Here is an 18,662-nt window from a genome sequence, read left to right as displayed (position 1 = left end):
TTGAGGTGTCCTCCAGTGCCAGAATGACTGTGGTCTGCTTTCTAGTTGGGCTGACTCTTGACCCATCCTTTATCAGGAGTGACCTGATCATGGGTTGGAAAGCACCAACTTTCCAGCAGGTTCCATCACATGTGATTAGTGTTAACTGCCTTCTGTAATAAATGGACTCCCTTTCTACTGGATTTCCTATTCACTGTGTCCCTGTGTTTTTTAAGACAAAAGCCGGAGGCTGTGAGTCCACATTTTCACTTATTTTGGACCTTTAACTATAGTTTACTTTGTCTGCCCTTCACATTTAAAAAGATATTTCAGGTGTTTAATCCAGCTTTTAGTTCTTTTCAGCAGAATGATTTATTAAAATATTGTGCCTTTTTATCTTAAAAGGAAGAATTTTCTATGTTGATGTATTTTAGTATATGTGCTGCCAAAGCGAGCACTCTATGTTGATGTATTTTTTGTGATCACCAATGTTTTTCTTTCTACTAAAGTCTTGCGTCTTATGTTAATTTTTTTCATATTCTGAATCTTACACTAGTTTTCTTACTCCTTTTTTGTAATGGTTATTTTTATATTTTATTGACATCTAAACTTAAAAAATTTCTTACTCTGTCTTCTGCCAGACTGGAACAACAACATAAGGTCTTCAACCTGCCTTCATGTCACCCCTTTCTCATCATTTTTTTTTTGTACTTTTTTGACTTTCCTTTTCTGATTCATGTTTTAGTTTTGTTGGAGTACATCTTTGGGTAATTTTTAAAGTGTTACACTTCTTTTTCTTTCACAATTTTGTGGACATTTCTCTATTGTCTTCTAATGTTATGCCTTGAAGATAATAACGATGTTAAACTGGTTCTTGTTCTTTTGTAGGTAACTTCATTTTCTCTTTACTCTAGGAATTTACAAATTTCACCAGGACATACTTGGTTCTCTTTCTTTTCAGTATTCTCTCATAGCAATTGGTTAGGCCTTTTTAAAAAACTGATAATTTTTCTTACTTCAGGAAAATTCCTTTGGTTCCTTTTAACTTCTATATTCTCTTTCAGAAATCCTACTGTATAGCTAGTACGCCTGCCATGTTGATTTCATGTCACTATCTGAGAGAATTTCTCTGTATAACCTTTCAAGATGCCTATGGCAGTATCAAATTTTAAACAGTTTTTACAAACTTTGTAAATTTCTATTTCCTTAAGGGACCCTTTGTCTTAACACATTATTGCTGTTTTATGGATTTTGTAGGTTCTGTAATGTGGTTTTTTGTCATTAACTTTTCAAAATAATTTTGTATTTTTTTATTAACATATAATGTATTATTAGCCCCAGGGATACAGGTCTGTGAATTGCCAGATTTACACACTTCACAGCACTCATCATAGCACATACCTTCCACATTGTCCATAACCCTACCACCCTCTCCCTACCCTCCTCCGCCTGGCAACCCTCAGTTTGCTTTGCAAGATGAAGAGTCTCTTATGGTTTGTCTCCCTCCTGATCCCATCTTGTTTCATTTATTCTTTTCCCACCCCCCAAACCCCCACGTTGCCTCTCAACTTCCTCATATCAGGGAGATCATATGATAATTGATTGGCTTATTTCTCTAACCATAATAACCCCTAGTTCCATCCATGTCATTGCAAATGTCAAGATTTCATTTCTTTTGATGGCTGCATAGTATTCATTTGTATATATATACACCACATCATCTTTATCCATTCATCTGTTGAGGGACATCTGGGTTCTCTCCATAGTTTGGCTGTTGTGGACATTGCTGCTATAAACATTTGGGTGCACATGCCCCTTCGGATCACTACATTTGTATAGGTTAAATACCCAGTAGTACAATTGCACTATAGGGTAGTCATAGGGTAGCTCTATTTTCAGCTTTTTGAAGAACTTCCATGCTGTTTTCCAGACTGCTTGCACCAGCTTGCATTCGCACCAGCAGTGTAGGAGGGTTCCCATTCCTCCACATCCTCGCCAGCATCTGTCATTTCCTGACTTGTTAATTTTAGCCATTCTACAGCTGTGAGGTGGTATCTCATTGTGGTTTTGATTTGTATTTCCCTGACACCGAGTGATGGTGAGCACTTTTTCATGTGTTTGTTGGCCATCTGGATGTCTTCCTTGCAGAAATGTCTGTTCATGTCCTCTGCCCATTTCTTGATTGGGTGTTGAGTTTGTTAAGTTCTTTATACAGGTTAGATACTAGCCCTTTATCTGATAAGTCATTTGCAAATATCTTCTCCCATTCTGTCAATTGTGTTTTGGTTTTATTGACTGTTTCCTTTTCTGTGCAAAAGCTTTTGATTTTGATGAAGTCCCAATAGTTCATTTTTGCCCTTGCTTCCCTTGCCTTTGGAGATGTTCCTAGGAAGAAGTTGCTACAGCTGAGGTCAAAGAGGTTGCTGCCTGTGTTCTCCTCAAGGATTTTGATGGATTCCTTTCTGACATTGAGATCCTTCATGTATTTTGAGTCTATTTTCATGTGTGGTGTAAGGAAATGGTCCAGTTTCATTTTTCTGCATGTGGCTGTCCAATTTTCCCAGCACCATTTGTTGAAGAGACTGTCTTTTTTCTGTTGGACATTCTTTCCTGCTTTGTCAAAGATTAGTTGACTATAGAGTTGATGGTCTATTTCTGGGCTCTCTATTCTGTTCCATTGGTCTTTGTGTCTGTTTTTATGCCAGTACCATATTGTCTTGATGATGACAGCTTTGTAGTAGAGCTTGAAGTCTGGAATTGTGATGCCACCAACTTTGGCTTTCTTTTTCAATATTCCTCTGGCTATTCGAGGTCTTTTCTGATTCCATATAAATTTTAGGATTATTTGTTCCATTTCTTTGAAAAAAAATGGATGGGATTTTGATAGGGATTGCATTAAACGTGTAGATTGCTTTAGGTAGCATAGACATTTTCACAATATTTGTTCTTCCAATCCATGAGCATGGAACATTTTCCCATTTCTTTGTGTCTTCCTCAGCTTCTTTCATGAGTACTTAGAGTTTTCTGAGTATAGATTCTTTGCCTCTTTGGTTAGGTTTATTCCTAGGTATCTTGTGGTTTTGGGTGCAATTATAAATGGGATTGACTCCTTAATTTCTCTTTCTTCTGTCTTGTTGGTGTATAGAAATGCAACTGATTTCTGTGCATTGATTTTATATCCTGACACTTTACTGAATTCCTGTACAAGTTCTAGCAGATTTGGAGTGGAGTCTCTTGGGTTTTCCACATATAGTATCATATCATCTGCGAAGAGTGATAGTTTGACTTCTTCTTTGCTGAATTGGATGCCTTTAATTTCTTTTTGTTTGTCTGATTGCTGAGGCTAGGACTTCTGGTACTATGTTGAATAGTAGTGGTGATAATGGACATCCCTGCCATGTTCCTGACTTTAGTGGAAAAGCTCTCAGTTTTTCTCCATTGAGAATGATATTCGTGGTGGGTTTTTCATAGATGGTTTTGATGATACCGAGATATGTACCCTCTATCCTTACACTTTGAAGAGTTTTTTTTTTTTTAAAGATTTTATTTATTTATTTGTCAGACAGAGAGCGAGCGAGAGCAAGCACAGGCAGACAGAGTGGAAGGCAGAGTCAGAGGGAGAAGCAGGCTCCCTGCGGAGATCAGGAAAGGATGCTGTACTTTGTCAAATGCTTTTTCAGCATCTATTGAGAGTATCATATGGTTCTTGTTCTTTCTTTTATTAATGTATTGTATCACATTGATTGATTTGTGGATGTTGAACCAAACTTGCAGCCCTGGAATAAATCCCACATGGTCGTGGTGAGTGATCCTTTTAATGTACTGTTGGATCCTATTGGCTAGTATTTTGGTGAGAATTTTTGCATCTTTGTTTATCAAGGATATTGGTCTGTAATTCTCTTTTTTGATGGGACCTTTGGTTTTGGGATCAAGGTAATGCTGGCCTCATAAAATGAGTTTAGAAGTTTTCCTTCCATTTCTGTTTTTTGGAACAGTTTCAGGAGAATAGGAATTAATTCTTTAAATGTTCGGTAGAATTCCCCTGGGAAACTGTCTGGCCCTGGGCTCTTGTTTTTTGGGAGATTTTTGATGACTACTTCAATCTCCTTACTGGTTATGGGTCTCTTCAGGTTTTCTATTTCTTCCTGGTTCCGTTGTGGTAGTTTATATGTCTCTAGGAATACATCCATTTCTTCCAGATTGTCAAATTTGCCAGTGTATAGTTGCTCATAATATGTTTTTACAATTTTATTTCTTTGGTGGTGTTTGTGATCTCTTCTCTTTCGTTCATGATTTTATTTGTTTGGGTCCTTTTTTTTTCTTTTTGATAAGTCTGGCCAGGGGGTTATCAGTCTTAGTAATTCTTTCAGAGAACCAACTCCTAGTTTCATTGATTTATTCTGTTGTTTTTTTGCTTTCTATTTCATTGATTTCTGCTCTGATCTTTATTCTTTCTCTTCTCCTGCTGTGTTTAGGCTTTCTTTGTTCTTTCTCCAGCTCCCTTAGGTGTTAGGTTAGGTTGTATATTTGAGACCTTTCTTGTTTCTTGAGAAAGGCTTGTATCACTGTCTAATTTCCTTGCAGGACTGCCTTTGCTGCATCCAAGACTGCCTTTGCTGCATCCCACAGATTTTGAACCGTTGTGTTTTCATTAGTATTTGTTTCCATGAATATTTTCAATTCTTATTTAATTTCCCGGTTAGTTAACCCCATTCATTCCTTGTAGGATGCTCTTTAGTCTTCATGTATTTGGATTCTTTGCAAATATCCTCTTGTGATTCAGTTCTAGCTTCAGAACATTGTGGTCTGAAAATATGCAGAATGATCCTAATCTTTTGATACTGGTTGAGACCTGATTTATGACCCAGGATGTGATCTATTCTGGAGAATGTTCCATGTGCACTAGAGAAGAATGTGTATTCTGTTGCGTTGGAATGGAATGCTCTGAATATATCTGTGATGTCCATCTGATCCAGTGTGTCATTTAAGGCCTTTATTTCCTTGTTGATCTTTTGCTTGGATGATCTGTCCATTTCAGTGAAGGGGATGTTAAATTCCTCTACTATTATTGTATTGTTGTCAATGTGTTTCTTTAATTTTGTTATTAATTAGTTTATACAGTTGGCTGCTCCCATGTTAGGGGCATAGATATTTAAAACTGTTATATCTTCTTGTTGGACAGACCCTTTGAGTATGGTACAGTGTCTTTCCTCATCTCTTATTATAGTTTTTGGCTTAACACCTAATTGATCTGATATAAGGATTGCTACCCCAGCTTTCTTCTGATTTCCATTAGCATGGTAAATTGTTTTCCACCCCCTCACTTTAAATATGGAGGTGTCTTTGGGTCTAAAATGAGTTTCTTATAGGCAACATATTGATGGGTTTTGGTTTTTTATCCATTCTGATACCCTGTGTCTTTTTTTTTTTTTAAAGATTTTATTTATTTACTTGAGAGAGAGACAGTGAGAGAGAGCATGAACGAGGAGAAGGTCAGAGAGAGAAGCAGACTCCCCATGGAGCTGGGAGCCCGATGCGGGACTCGATCCCGGGACTCCAGGATCATGACCTGAGCCGAAGGCAGTCGTCCAACCAACTGAGCCACCCAGGCGTCCCACCCTGTGTCTTTTGATTGGGGCATTTAGCCCATTTACATTGAGAGATGAATTTAGTTCTATTGTATTGCCCGTAAGGTGACTATTACTATATATTGTCTCTGTTCCTTTCTGGTCTACTACTTTTAGGCTCTCTTTTTGCTTAGAGGACCCCTTTCAATATTTCCTGTAGAGCTGGTTTGGTGTTTACAAATTCTTTCAGATTTTGTTTGTCCTGGAAGATTTTTATCTCTCCTTCTAATTTCAATGATAGCCTAGCTGCATATTGTATTCTTGGCTGTATATTTTTCTCGTTTAGCACTCTGAATATATCATGCCAGTTGTTTCTGGCCTGCCAGGTCTCTGTAAGTCTGCTGCCAGTCTAATATTTTCACCACTGTATGTCACAGGCTGCTTTCAGGATTTTCTCTTTGTCGCTAAGACTTGTAAAATTTTACTACAAGATGTTGGGGTGTGGACCTATTCTTATTGCTTTTGAGGGGGGGTTCTCTGCATCTCCTGGATTTTGATGCTTGTTCCCTTTGCCATATTAGGGAAATTCTCTACACTAATTCTCTCCAGTATACCTTATGCTCCCCTCTCTCTTTCTTCTTCTTCTGGAATTCCAGTTATTCTAATGTTGTTTTGTCTTATGTTACCACTCATCTTTTCAATTCTCCCCTCATGGTCCAGTAGTTGTTTGTCATTCACACATTGAAACACATTGACAATAATACAATAATACAATAGTGATATATAAGACCAAATGACAGAGAATTATATATATCGTATAATATATGTACATTATATACATTAATATACATATAAATTATAATATATAATATATGTCTATATTATATATCACTATATATCACTAATTCTCTCTTCTGCCTCCTAGCAGTAAGAGCCTCAATTTTTTTTTTAAGATTTTTTATTTATTTTATTTGACAGACAGAGATTACAAGTAGGCAGAGAAAGAGAGAGAGAGGAGGAAGCAGGCTCCCTGCTGAGCAGAGAGCCCGACACGGGACTCAATCCCAGGACCCTGAGATCATGACCTGAGCCGAAGGCAGCGGCTTAACCCACTGAGCCACCCAGGCGCCCCAAGAGCCTCCATTTTTTATTGCACCTCATTAATAGCTTTTTTGATTTCAGATTAGTTAGATTTTAGTTCTTTTATTTCTCCAGAAAGGCCTTTTATTTCTCCAGACAGGATTTCTCTAATATCTTCCATGCCTTTTTCGAGCCCAGCTAGCACCTTGAGAATCGTCATTCTGAACTCTAGATCTGACATATTACCAATGTCCGTATTGATTAGGTCCTTAGCCTTCCGGTACTGCCTCTTGTTCTTTTTTTTTGTGGTGAGTTTTTCTGCCTTGTCATTTTATCCAGATAAGAATATGTGAAGGAGAGAATAAAATACTGAAAGTGTGGCAAAGACCCCAGGAAAATGTGCTTTAATCCAATCAGAAGAGACCCCATATCGTGGGGGAAGAAAGGAGATAAAAAGTTCAGAGAAAAAAAATAAAAAGTATAAAAAAGAAAATATATATATATTAAACTGATGAATAGAACAGAGTCACCCACTTAATTTTGGGAGTATTTTGGTCTCTTAGAAGAAACTACCTCCCAAAATCTTAAAGAATGAAAAATTATATATATATATATATACACACACATACGTACAATAAGGGTAAACACAATGAAGGGATGGAATATGACTATAAATATGACAATTTTTAAACAAAATTTCTAAGAAAGGAGTTGATAAGATAAGTTGTTTGGGAGAATTAAGGAAAAGAACCTGGAGAGAATTTGCTTAGTCTGGAGACTAGAACAAAAGCCCTGTGCTAGATTTAAGGTATATTTTGATAAAGTAGAAGAAGTTGTATTCCCAATTTTTTAGAAGAAAAAAATCCGTGTATATACAAAAAATAAAGTGAGATACAATGAAGGATAAAATATAACTATAATCATGAAAGTTCAAAAATACTTTTTTGTGAAAGGTGTTGTTAAGATAAACTAGTTAAATGTTAAAAGAGGAAAGTATAAGTTAATTAAATTATAGCATAAGAAAAAATAAAAGTAAAAAAAAAAATTTGACTTTGCAAAACTAAAGAATCATGGGGAGAAATCCATGAATTCCATGCTTTGCTTTCTCCTCCTCTGGAATTCTGCTGTTCTCCTTGGTAAGTGAACTTGGTTTTGGCAGGATTCCTTATGATCTTCTGGGGGAGGGGCCTCTTGTAGTAACTCTCAAGTGTCTTTGCTTGAGGCGGAATTGCACGGCCCTTACCAGGGGCCTGGCTAAGTAATCCTCTCTGGTTCACTTTCGGGAGCTTTTGTTCCCTGAATGCTTTCCATAGAGTTTCGGAGGACGGGAATGAAAATGGCTGCCTCCCAGTCTCTAGCCCTGAGGAGCCGAGTACTCGGGGCCCCATTGCTCAGTGCACCCTCAGAGAAAAGCACTCAGTCACTCCCATCTCTCTGGCCCCTGGCCATGCTCCAAGCTCACCCAGCCTGTGACCAAGCATCTCTGTCTCTGGCACACAGCCCCAGATGGAGTCTCCAAACCCAAGCAGATCCCTGAGCTCTTCCAGGGAGGGTCTCCCCGGATCTTGTGGGGTCCCTGCTCAAAGAGCAGTATCTTGACTGTGCCACGGATCACAGTTTAAGGTAACCCCAAGTTGAGAGCTCACTCCTCGTCTCCGTGTCTGTAGCTGGCTTCCCCGCTCTAATACCTGCAAGCTCTGCAACACTCAAGACAACGCCAATCCTTCTGTGACCCCACGGGGCCTGAGGCCACATTGTCCCCACGTGGGCTTCACCTGGCTTAGCCTCTGGAGGGATGTCCCTCAGTGGAGCTGACTTTTAAAAGATCTCATTTTGTGCTCTGTTGCTCTGCCGCTTGCCGGGAGCCAGCCCTTTTCCCCATAGTCTATCTTCCCATCGCTTTGAATTCAATTCTCCATAGGTCCTGCCTTTCAGAAAGTGGTCGATTTTCTGTTTCTAGTATTATTGCTCTTCTCTTTGATCTCCTTTGGATTTGTAGGTGTTCGGAGTGGTTTGATAAACTCTCTAGCTGATCTCCTGCTACCTGATCTCATCTCAACCTACTACTTGTCTGCCATCTTGACTCCCCCCTATCATTAATTTTTTAAGAGTTAACTTAGGAGTCAGTTGCTAGGTTCCACATGGAGCCAGTTGGTTTTTGTGTTTCCTTTTTAAAAAATTCTAATATTTGGTCATCTGTTAATTTTAAAAGAGGGTTTAAACTGTCCCATTGCACAGTAGCATTATGACATAGCATTATAGTTAAGACCATGGTAAAATAACAGATTTGATTTCTTAGTAACGTCTAGTAGAACACTAATTTTAGTTTATGAATACTCAATTTTAGTAACTTCTTTTAATTTAGACATTTGTTTTAAGAAAAAGTCTGTGGAAGATTCTATTATATATCAGTAGGAACCCAAAAAATAACTTATAGTTTCCATAAGTTTGTAGTCCCATCAGATGTCCCAAAGGTCATTGACAACTGTTGGTCCCCAGTAATTGTCATATATTTGCCCATCTCAGTGACATTTGGAGTAGATGCACCCCTTTGTCAGGTTTTAAAGTCAAAATTTTTAAATCTCATAAAATGAGTTGGGAAGCCTTGTCTTAATTGCTCCTAGAAGGTTTAATAATCTCACATCTAAAATTGTTACTTTCGGGACAGTTGGGTGGTTCAGTCTGTTAAGCATCTGCCTTCAGCTAAGGTCGTGATCCCAGGGTCCTGGGATCGAGTCCCACATTGGGCTCCTTGTTCAACGGAGAGGCTGCTTCCCCCTCTGCTTGCCTCTCCCCCGCACCCTGCTTGTATGCACACACTCTCTCTATCTGACAAATGAATAAATAAAATCTTTTTTAAAAATAATGAAACTGTTGGTTTGGTGCCTGTTACTTGGTATTTTTACTTTTAAAAATGGTTAATGGGCTAGGCTGCTTTGCTATCACTTCTTGAGAGTCGATTTTTTATGATTTTCTTACAAAAGCATTACATTTCACTTGTAAGCATACAGTTTGTAAAAGAATTTTATTCTAAATCTGGTCAGATCTCCTTTTTTAACTGCTGATATACTGCCTGCTTTTCTTGGATTTCACATAAGCTTGTAAGCTTTTTCAGTCTTTTCAGAGGGTTAGTTGCAGGTTTTAATTATTCGTCCTATTGGCTTGCAGTTCACTAAATGCTGTTTTTTTCTATTTTTTCTAGCTTCGCTTTTGGTTACCTTTAATGAATGCATTAATTTTCTCTTGAGCACTGCTGACCATCTATAAGCCCATGTTAAATACAATATTGTCAAAAGTTGGGCAGATTACATACCTAAGAACTCTTAACATTGCTAATGGTATTTTAAAATTGCTAAAAGGCTTTTGAGAAGACATTTTGTCCATTCCATCAGCTGTTTACTTCACTCCGGAAACCACCACCCTATCTTAGATATTTTCCCTGCATTTTAAGCAAAGGTTGCATTTTTAGATTTGTTAGTTCTCATAATCGCGGTCTGGTTTATATCCGCAGTGGTTCGTGTATTTTGTGGAGTGGTATGCAGCCATTCATTTGAATGAAGTGTAGTGTAATGACAGGGAAAGAAAAAGGAGAATATATGGTGTATATTATAATTTAAAAGAAACAGGTTATATAGCAGTGTAACCTCAGTGGTATAAAAATGTGCTCCTAAAATCTTAATATGTTTTTCATTTATATGTATTTCTTGAATTATATATGTTTAAGATGTAGAACATGATCTGGTATATGTAGTGAAATGATTTCTATAATCAAGCTAATTAACAAATCATCTCACATAGTTACCTTTTTTATGTGAGGAAAGCACCTGAAATTTCTTGGTATATTTTTCAGTGTTCAGTATGGTATTATTAATTATCATTATACCTATACATTGCCCATAAAAATCTTGAAGGTTTTTCACCTAATTCTTAATAGTGATCTTCTGATGGAGCAGTATTAGGAGCTTTCGTTTCAGAGTAAGTGTAAGTATTTAAATTATTGTACATTGGGTGTGTTTTTTTAAGCCTTTGGAGTTTTATTGTTAATACCTGTGAACAATATCTGAGTTTTTCCTATTTCTAATCTTTTTTAGCTACTGAAGTGGTGACTGTGTTTGTATTTCAAGAACCATCACTTCTCTCCTCACTCCAGGACAATGGATTAACAGATGTCATGCTTCATGCACTGCTTATCAAAGATGTGAGTCCTTTACTCTCTCTCTGTAAAGAATGTTCTTTGCATACCCTTCCGCATGATATGCACCTTCCCACAATATACCCCTCCCCTATTACCTCTCTGTGCAATAGCCTGGTCAGAGGTTCGTGGCATCTATACCTGAATGCTTTTAGAGGTCTTCAAATTCACTTGATCTTCTCTCTAGGTTCCTGCTACCCGTGAAGTCCTTGGCTCCCTCCCAAATGTATTCAGTGCACTCTGCTTGAATGCCCGAGGTCTTCAGTCATTTGTGCAGTGTCAGCCTTTTGAACGTCTTTTCAAAGTTCTTTTGTCTCCAGATTACCTCCCAGCCATGCGAAGGAGGAGGAGTTCTGATCCTCTTGGTAAGTCACCAGGATTTATCTTACAATAATTGGTTTGTTGTTGTGCTAAGATTTTAGGTGATTATTGAGCCACCAGTTTGAGAAGAAAACCCTTTTTTGACCTCACATTTCTCTGGCTAGGTGTTCTAAGCTTAATGGGAATTATCAATATAATTATTACTATATCACTATGTACATTGTATAGCAGGTAGAAAAGAATACTTCAGGGGCACCTGGGTGGCTCAGTGGGTTAAGCCTCTGCCTTTGGCTCAGGTCTTGATCCCAGGGTCCTGGGATCAAGCCCCACATTGGCTCTGCTCAGCGGGGAGCCTGCTTCCCCCTCTCTCTTTGCGTACTTGTAATCTCTCTGTCAAATAAATTTTAAAATGAAATCTTCAAAAAAAAAAAGAATACTTCACCCTTATCTTCTGCTCATATTCTCATGTTTCTCAGCAGTTCAGTGTGTGTGTGTGTGTGTGTGTGTGTGTGTGTGTGTTCAGAAGTTAAGAGTTTTAATCAAAATTTGTACAAGTGTTGGGAAAACCTTTTCCCTTCCTGGGCCACCAAATGGTCCAAATCACGTTCCTAGGTGGCCTAAGTGGCTCCAGATCTTCAGGTGATACCTCCAGACCATGCCCTCATGTTCCAGTTGGCTGTAGCATTTGGGCAGGTCAGAAGCTGAACTGTGGAGTGACTCACAGAAGCTGCCCCCCTCTTCTTGGGTTAGGGCGGGAGGGGCAGCCCTGGATTCCCAGGTGGACTACCAGGAGGCAGGACCTACACTGCACTGCTCCCTCAGTGGGATTACCCAGAGGAGCAGGAATTATCCAGTGGAGATCTTAGGGGCAAGGTTACCTAGGGCTTGGGGTCTGGCACAAGAGGGAAAGGTCTCCTTGGGAAATTTCCACCTGTCATCATTTCTGTGCCACTTGGACGCCTCAGTGGCCAGAACTTGAGAGAGGCTGAGGACTTCCTTCCAGTGACCTTTGGATGTGCAAATAAGAGGTGGTGTTCCTCAGACTATCAAAGTTCATTGTTAGATCTGCTGTCATGGTGCTAGTGAGAGACGGGTATTTGGGGCAGTATATTTCCAGATCTACTATCTAGCAATAGGAGATACAAAGTCCTGAGGTGTTGATCTTAGTAGACTTCTATTCTAATCTAAGTCCCCAGAATAGTCACAAATGAATAGATTTCCTTTCCAGTGTATTTGAGACCATATTATTGAGGAATAGTGAGGAGGTAGGGTTCTAGAAAGAATCCAGTTTTCATAAGTGTACTTTGTCTTTCGAGCTGCCATTGTCATTCTCTATTGGGGCAGCCGAGGATTAATGATTTTATGCTTCTTTCTTTTCTCTCTCTCTTTGCTAGTTCAGACCTTGGTAGTAGAGATTGCAAGGGTAGAATGTAATGTACGTGGTTATTTTTAAATATGCTCAGTAGACTGATGGGGTTTTTTTCTTCCTCCCCAATGATTTACTTTCAGAAGTTGGTGTGAATTCATTTGAGAAAATGTGGCATTAGAAAAATCACAACCACCAGCTCAGTTTCTTCTTTCCTCATTGGCAAAGAAGATAGCTCAAATTCTATTCTTTCAGTCTTTCTAACAGTTCATTTTTTGCTTTAAGGGGATACTGCATCTAACCTGGGTAGTGCTGTTGATGAGCTCATGAGACATCAGCCCACCCTCAAAACAGATGCAACAACGGCGATCATCAAGGTAGGAAGTGATTAAGACTGACCATGGGCATGAGAGAGCAGTTAAGGGGGTTTTTAAGAAAAAAACTTGGCCTGCTGGAGGTCATCTGGATTCTTGGGCTAGGCCTAAAAGAGGATTATATCTGCCTTATTTTCTCCATTTCCTTGGGTTTGTCCTTTGTCCCGGACCCTCCCCCAAAAGTCACTTAAGTATTATGTTCTTCCATAAGTATTAACAAGTTGCCAGGATTTAACTTCATTTGTAAAAGCATGTTACTTTTTCTAATCTTTGTTTCTTGATATTTTTTTCACATTTAGTATCCCTGCCAGTTGCCTGTATGATGTAGGAGTTCCTAGTTATTGTGAATTGGGACATGAAGTCAGATTAGTCATTCGATCACTTAACATCTGTGTTAACAAGTTATTTAACTTCAGAACTTCAGTTCCCTTATTTGTAAAATGGGATTGATGACTATATTTCATAAGTGATATATTTTACATACATACATGTATATAAAATGTTTTGGTACTTCTGTGTATAACAGATAGAAAATGCTCTAAAAGTGTTAGTTGTCCCCTTTTTCTTATTTACTAATAAATAATCCTATTTTGTGTCTTTCAGTTACTTGAAGAAATCTGTAATCTTGGAAGAGACCCTAAATACATCTGTCAGAAGCCATCAATCCAGAAGGCTGATGGAACTGCAACTGCTCCTCCTCCAAGGTCTAATCATGCTGCAGAAGAGGCCTCTAGTGAAGATGAGGAGGAGGAAGAAGTACAGGCCATGCAGAGCTTTAATTCTACCCAACAGAATGAAACAGAGCCTAATCAGCAGTAAGTATTGACAAGACAGGTTTCCTAGCTTTGTGATCTTAGGCATGTCATTTTCATCCATAACATGAGGGAGTTGGTTCATTACAGGATTCTTCCAGCCCTAAGAGTCTAGTTTTTTCTTTCTTTGACCATTGTGCATCATTTAGGCTTTCATAATTAATTGTATGGATTGCCTTAGCAAGGTGTCTTTCTTTAAAATTTGTTCATGGAATTGAATCCACTATATCAGGTTTATGGGTTTTTCTCAGAGGACTTTTTCCCCATTGTTGATTTGGTATTTGCATCATTGTTTGATTGTTTGCATAAGTGAGCACATAATGAAACATTGCACTTTTGAAGCCTGTCTCCAAAGTCCTTAAAAATTACAGAGATTTGTTGTTGGTTGGTCTTTGCTTTTGTTTGATTACTATCTGTTTATTTTAGATAAATCATAAGTCTTTGGAATATACGATATTATTATAACCAGGCACGGTAGATTTTCCTTCTTATTTCTGTTTATTTAAGCTTTGTTTTACATAAAAATTGACTACCTGAATGGTGAGTTGGGGATGGGCTTAAAGACTGCTTGCTGGCTGGTGGTGCATAGTCTACCAGGCTCTTTGAGCTTATATTGTCGCATGTAAGGGGTGAAATGTAACTTGTAGCTGTAAATTTTTTAAAAAATTTATTAGGCAGAGAGGCAGGCAGAGAGAGGGAGGAAGGGAAGCAGGCTCCCCGCTGAGCAGAGAGCCCAATGCGGGGCTTTATCCCAGTCCCCTGGGATCAACAACCAGAGCTGAAGGCAGAGGCTCTAACCCACTGAGCCACCCAGGTGCCCCCGTAGCTGTAACTCTTAATCATTTTCATGCCAGAAGAGGGTGTGATACCTCTGAGCTGTCATGCATTTATCCATTTAATAAGTGCTCTTCTGGTTTATAGATACCTAGTTCTGAGAAAAACAGGAAATGTTTTAAGTGTCGATATGAATGGGCTTGGGCTGGTCTTGAATGACAGTTTGGAACTTAGAAAATTATGGCAGAATACACAGAAGGAGGAAAGTCCTGGACAACAAAACTGGTGTGCCCTCTTGGAGCTCTAGGAAGTGATGAGCCTATTGGTATGAGGTTTGTTTGGGTTTTGGTTTTGGGGGGGGTTGTTTTGTTTTTTGGAGGAGATGCATTAACTACTAAGTTTGTTGGGCAGATGTGTCTTACCCTTGTCTGAGATGGCAACTTCATTCTAGCAGCATCTTCTAATTTTGATTAAAACATTCTCTTTGGGAGGAGACCTGAAAGAAAACAAGATTTTATATGCAGAGGAGTCAGAATCTGTGCTTACTTGCCACACCCTTGATTGTCAGCCACCCTGCGAGAGAGAGAGATACTGTTTCCTTTCCTGACTACAAGACAAGGGAAGGATTTCTTAAACTTGAGGAGTGGGAGGGTGGTTTTGAGTGAGGTTGCACGTGTTCATCTGCATATAACTTTTTCTCTACCAGAATACCTTAGAATAAAATGTGCCCACATTTTAAGCTATCATAGTAAATTGATGTTTTCTCACACCCTTGTATTTTTTCACTCCGTGCTTTTCATGGGATATATGTCACTGTGTACTATTTATATTTGTCCCCACCCCAAATTATCGTATCTCCTTCTCTTCTATCTACTAAATTCCTGCTTAGCCAGTTCAAACGTCACATTCTTAAAGGAGCTTTTCCTTTTACTTCCGAATGGGAAGTCAGTCTTTTGTGTTCTTCCCAAAGTTTAGTTGGAATTATTCATATATTCTAATGGTTTCTCCCATTAATCTGTGTGCTCCTCCAGGGAAGGGACGATGTCTCATTTTACAGTGTATCCTAATTACTTTGTATATAGCAGATAATTGGCCAGTAAATGTTCATTTGGTGCTTTGATGGAATGACTCTAGAGCATTAGATGAAGGATTTCCTGAGTTTTAAATGCCAAGAGAGGTGGATCCTAATGAAACATGAATGAGAAGAAATAGTAAAAATACAGGCACGCACAGCATTAATAGTCTACCATAGTGTTAGTCATATGTAGCTTCTAAAGCTATAGAGGACTCTAGTAATTGCTATTCCATGGTATTGATGTTTTGCTATACTCTGTGTGGTCTGGGTGTTTATCACTACCTCATTCACATAACGTATCTAAGAGTCTCACAAATGTTGACACATGTATACTTTCCCAGTTCTGCCACCTTCAGAAGTCTCAGTTGGGTTACTCTGGATTATTAAGGCTGGAAGGAAAAGTAAGAAACTGACTAAACTCAACCTTCATCTCGAAAGCCATAATATATTAAAGGGAGTTCTTTTATCTCCCTATCCCAGGTAGTTGTTATGGTGGGAGTTACTATGTACTTTCTGCCAGTATGGGAAGAGGCTTAGAAAAATTTATAGTGTGTGCCATCCCTTCTCTCCAGAAGTCTTATTTGTGTCCCCCAACTCACCCCCAATGCAGAATTCTTCAGTGGGACTCTCAAACAAATTCCAGTCTCACATGTCCTCATCTGTTGTCCAGTGCCTTAAATAAACACATGAGTAAATTTTTTCCTGTTTTTTAATTAAGGTTTAATTTCTGTAAACTGCACAGATCTTAAGATAACAATTTCTCTACCCTAAAGCAGGACAGCTACTTATTTTTTTTTAATTTATTTATTTTAGAGAGAGCGCACATTGCCAGGGCATGGGCAGAGGGAGAGAATCCTCAAGTAGATTCCCCACTGAATGTGGAGCCCAACTGTGGGGCATTATCTCAACCCTGAGATCACAACCTGAGCCAAAACCAAGAGTCGGACACTTAATTTATTGTGCCAGCCAGGCGCCCCTACTTATTTTAATCATCACTGAATAAATTTGTATATTCTAGAATATTCTATAAAAACAGTATATGGAGTCTCATATGTGGAGTCTCATACCTGATGTATGTACTTTCTTGTATCTGGCTTTCTTATATCTGGCTTCTGTTGTTCAGCGTGTTTTTGAAATTCATGAGAAAGGAATCTCATTGTTGCATCTCCAAGTTGGTTTCTTTTCGTTGCTGAGTAGTGTTTCATTGAATGAATCCACTCCTGTGGATGGATTTTTGAGTTTCTAGGTTTTTCCAGGATAAAACAATATTTTTTTCTTTATTTTTTCTAAAATCAGTAGCTTGCATTTGAAAATGCTGTTTGTATTTGATCTTGAGACATGTGGTTTTGTGCTCAATCTGGAATAAGGAAATTTAGGCACTACAGTCTACCCCAGATACATGACAGTTTGGTCTACATCCAAAGACATTCACAAGTAATTCTAAATACTTGTGTTTTGGCCTCTTTCTTCTGCCTTCTAAACTGTTCTCATGTCAGTAAAACTGATACTGCTGGGGATGAATATACTTGCCAATGAGTAACCAGGGCTTTTAGTGAAGGCACCATGGTTTATTTTGTGGTGGATTCCATTTACTTTGCCTAACTTAACTGCCTATCCTGAACAACTTGAAAGAAATGAGATATATAAATCCATGTCGTCTCTGGAACTTGAATAGCAAGTGTCTGGGCTTTAAAGGCAGCCAATTAGAAAAGCAGCTATTTCCTTAATTGTAGCTCACTGGGAGGACTTCTTTGCCAAAGGCAGCTGTGTCTCCTCAAGAGCTGGAAGAAAGAGATGATTCACCCCACCCCACCCCAAATAATTCCCTGAGACCTGTTGTTCTATACACTGTAGTATGACACACAATTGGAATTTTTCTTCTGTGCTTTTTTTTTTTAGATTTTATTTATTTATTTGTGAGAGAAAGGGAGAGAGCATGCGCACAAGGAGGCAGAGACAGAGAGAGAAGCAGGCTCCCCACTGAGCAAGGAGCCCAATGCAGGACTTGGTCTGAGGACCCTGGGATCATGACCTGAGTCAAAGGCAGCAGCTTTAACCGACTGAGCCACCCAGGCATCCCTTTTCTGTACTTCTGATTAAGGGCTCCAGTACCATAAATACACATGTAAAATTGAGTTTGGGAATATGTGTGCTTTATTCAAAGGGGAGACAGGAAGTTTTTAATTTGACAGTTAAGGTAAATTGTTTTATTCATTGTAGGAATGCAGACTTAACTGCTTCATAGATGGTATGGGTCAAAGTTTCATATGAGGTTAAGATTAAAATTCTTCTTAAAACCAGTTAATAGAGGGATTTCTACTAGGGAGAGTTTATCATATGTACTGTTCCTGTATGATGTTCTGAGCCTGGAGGCCCAAAGAGGAGGATAATGAAAAAGTGATTATTGAACAAATTTGTTCCTAGATTTGGATTAAGAACCAAGTGTTGATTTATTTTCTTTTATTTTCCCTAACTTCTATTTCCCTAAGCAAATGAAGGAAGTACCTTGGTCCCATTTCATGATATTACTTTGGCTCTTTGTCATTACCTTCGGTTTCTACAAAGGGACAAGTATTTAATTTGGGCTAGAGCCACACCTGTACTCCTTAGCTGTAGAGATGGATTTATTGGTTCTTTTCTAGAAGGTGCAATGAAGCTGGGGTAGATGATTGGTACAAGTAGCAGGGAATGCCGCAGTGGTTCTGAGAAGGAGCTTTACGGTCAAGGAAAGGTTGCAGTCTTGCCATGGAATCATTCCACTCGTGGCTTATAGGTCCTGCCTTTGTACAGAGCTCTTCCCTAAATTCTTCATTGAGAGTGTTCACGATATCCTTGCCAAACCCTAGCTCTGGATATTTCATCACTGAAACCATTTCTGATGCCTCTCCACTAGGTCTAGTCTCCATTTTGCTGTCAATGCCCTCATGCTTGACAAATCTTTATTTACATTTTGTCTTGCTCAAGGACAAGAACTGTTAACTTCTTGCAAATTCTCTTGCTTTCTCTATTCCCCTACTTCTCCCTTTTATTTCTGCCCCTTCCCCCCCAAATGTCTTCAAGAGCCTGTATCCAGAATGCTCCCTATTAGACTCAAGTTTTGTCCCTTTCTGGGGTTTACCTTG

At 38.8% G+C, this 18,662-nt stretch overlaps 1 protein-coding gene across 17 annotated transcripts in view; it reads left to right on the top strand.

Annotated features, from left to right (window-relative positions):
* HUWE1 (HECT, UBA and WWE domain containing E3 ubiquitin protein ligase 1) overlaps positions 1-18,662 on the top strand; it is a 173,068-nt gene that overhangs the window by 79,616 nt on the left and 74,790 nt on the right. For all 17 annotated transcript variants that reach the window (XM_032331297.1, XM_032331299.1, XM_032331294.1 and 14 more), the window contains 4 exons: positions 10,718-10,824; positions 11,006-11,183; positions 12,791-12,882; positions 13,483-13,694. In XM_032331297.1, coding sequence (XP_032187188.1) covers positions 10,718-10,824; positions 11,006-11,183; positions 12,791-12,882; positions 13,483-13,694 — 589 coding nt within the window. The remainder of the gene's footprint in view (positions 1-10,717; positions 10,825-11,005; positions 11,184-12,790; positions 12,883-13,482; positions 13,695-18,662) is intronic.

The sequence above is a fragment of the Mustela erminea genome, chromosome X (genome assembly GCF_009829155.1).
Source record: "Mustela erminea isolate mMusErm1 chromosome X, mMusErm1.Pri, whole genome shotgun sequence".
Classification (NCBI taxonomy): domain Eukaryota; kingdom Metazoa; phylum Chordata; class Mammalia; order Carnivora; family Mustelidae; genus Mustela; species Mustela erminea.
Note: the sequence above shows the minus strand (reverse complement) of the source record. Positions and strands in the feature narration are given on the sequence as shown.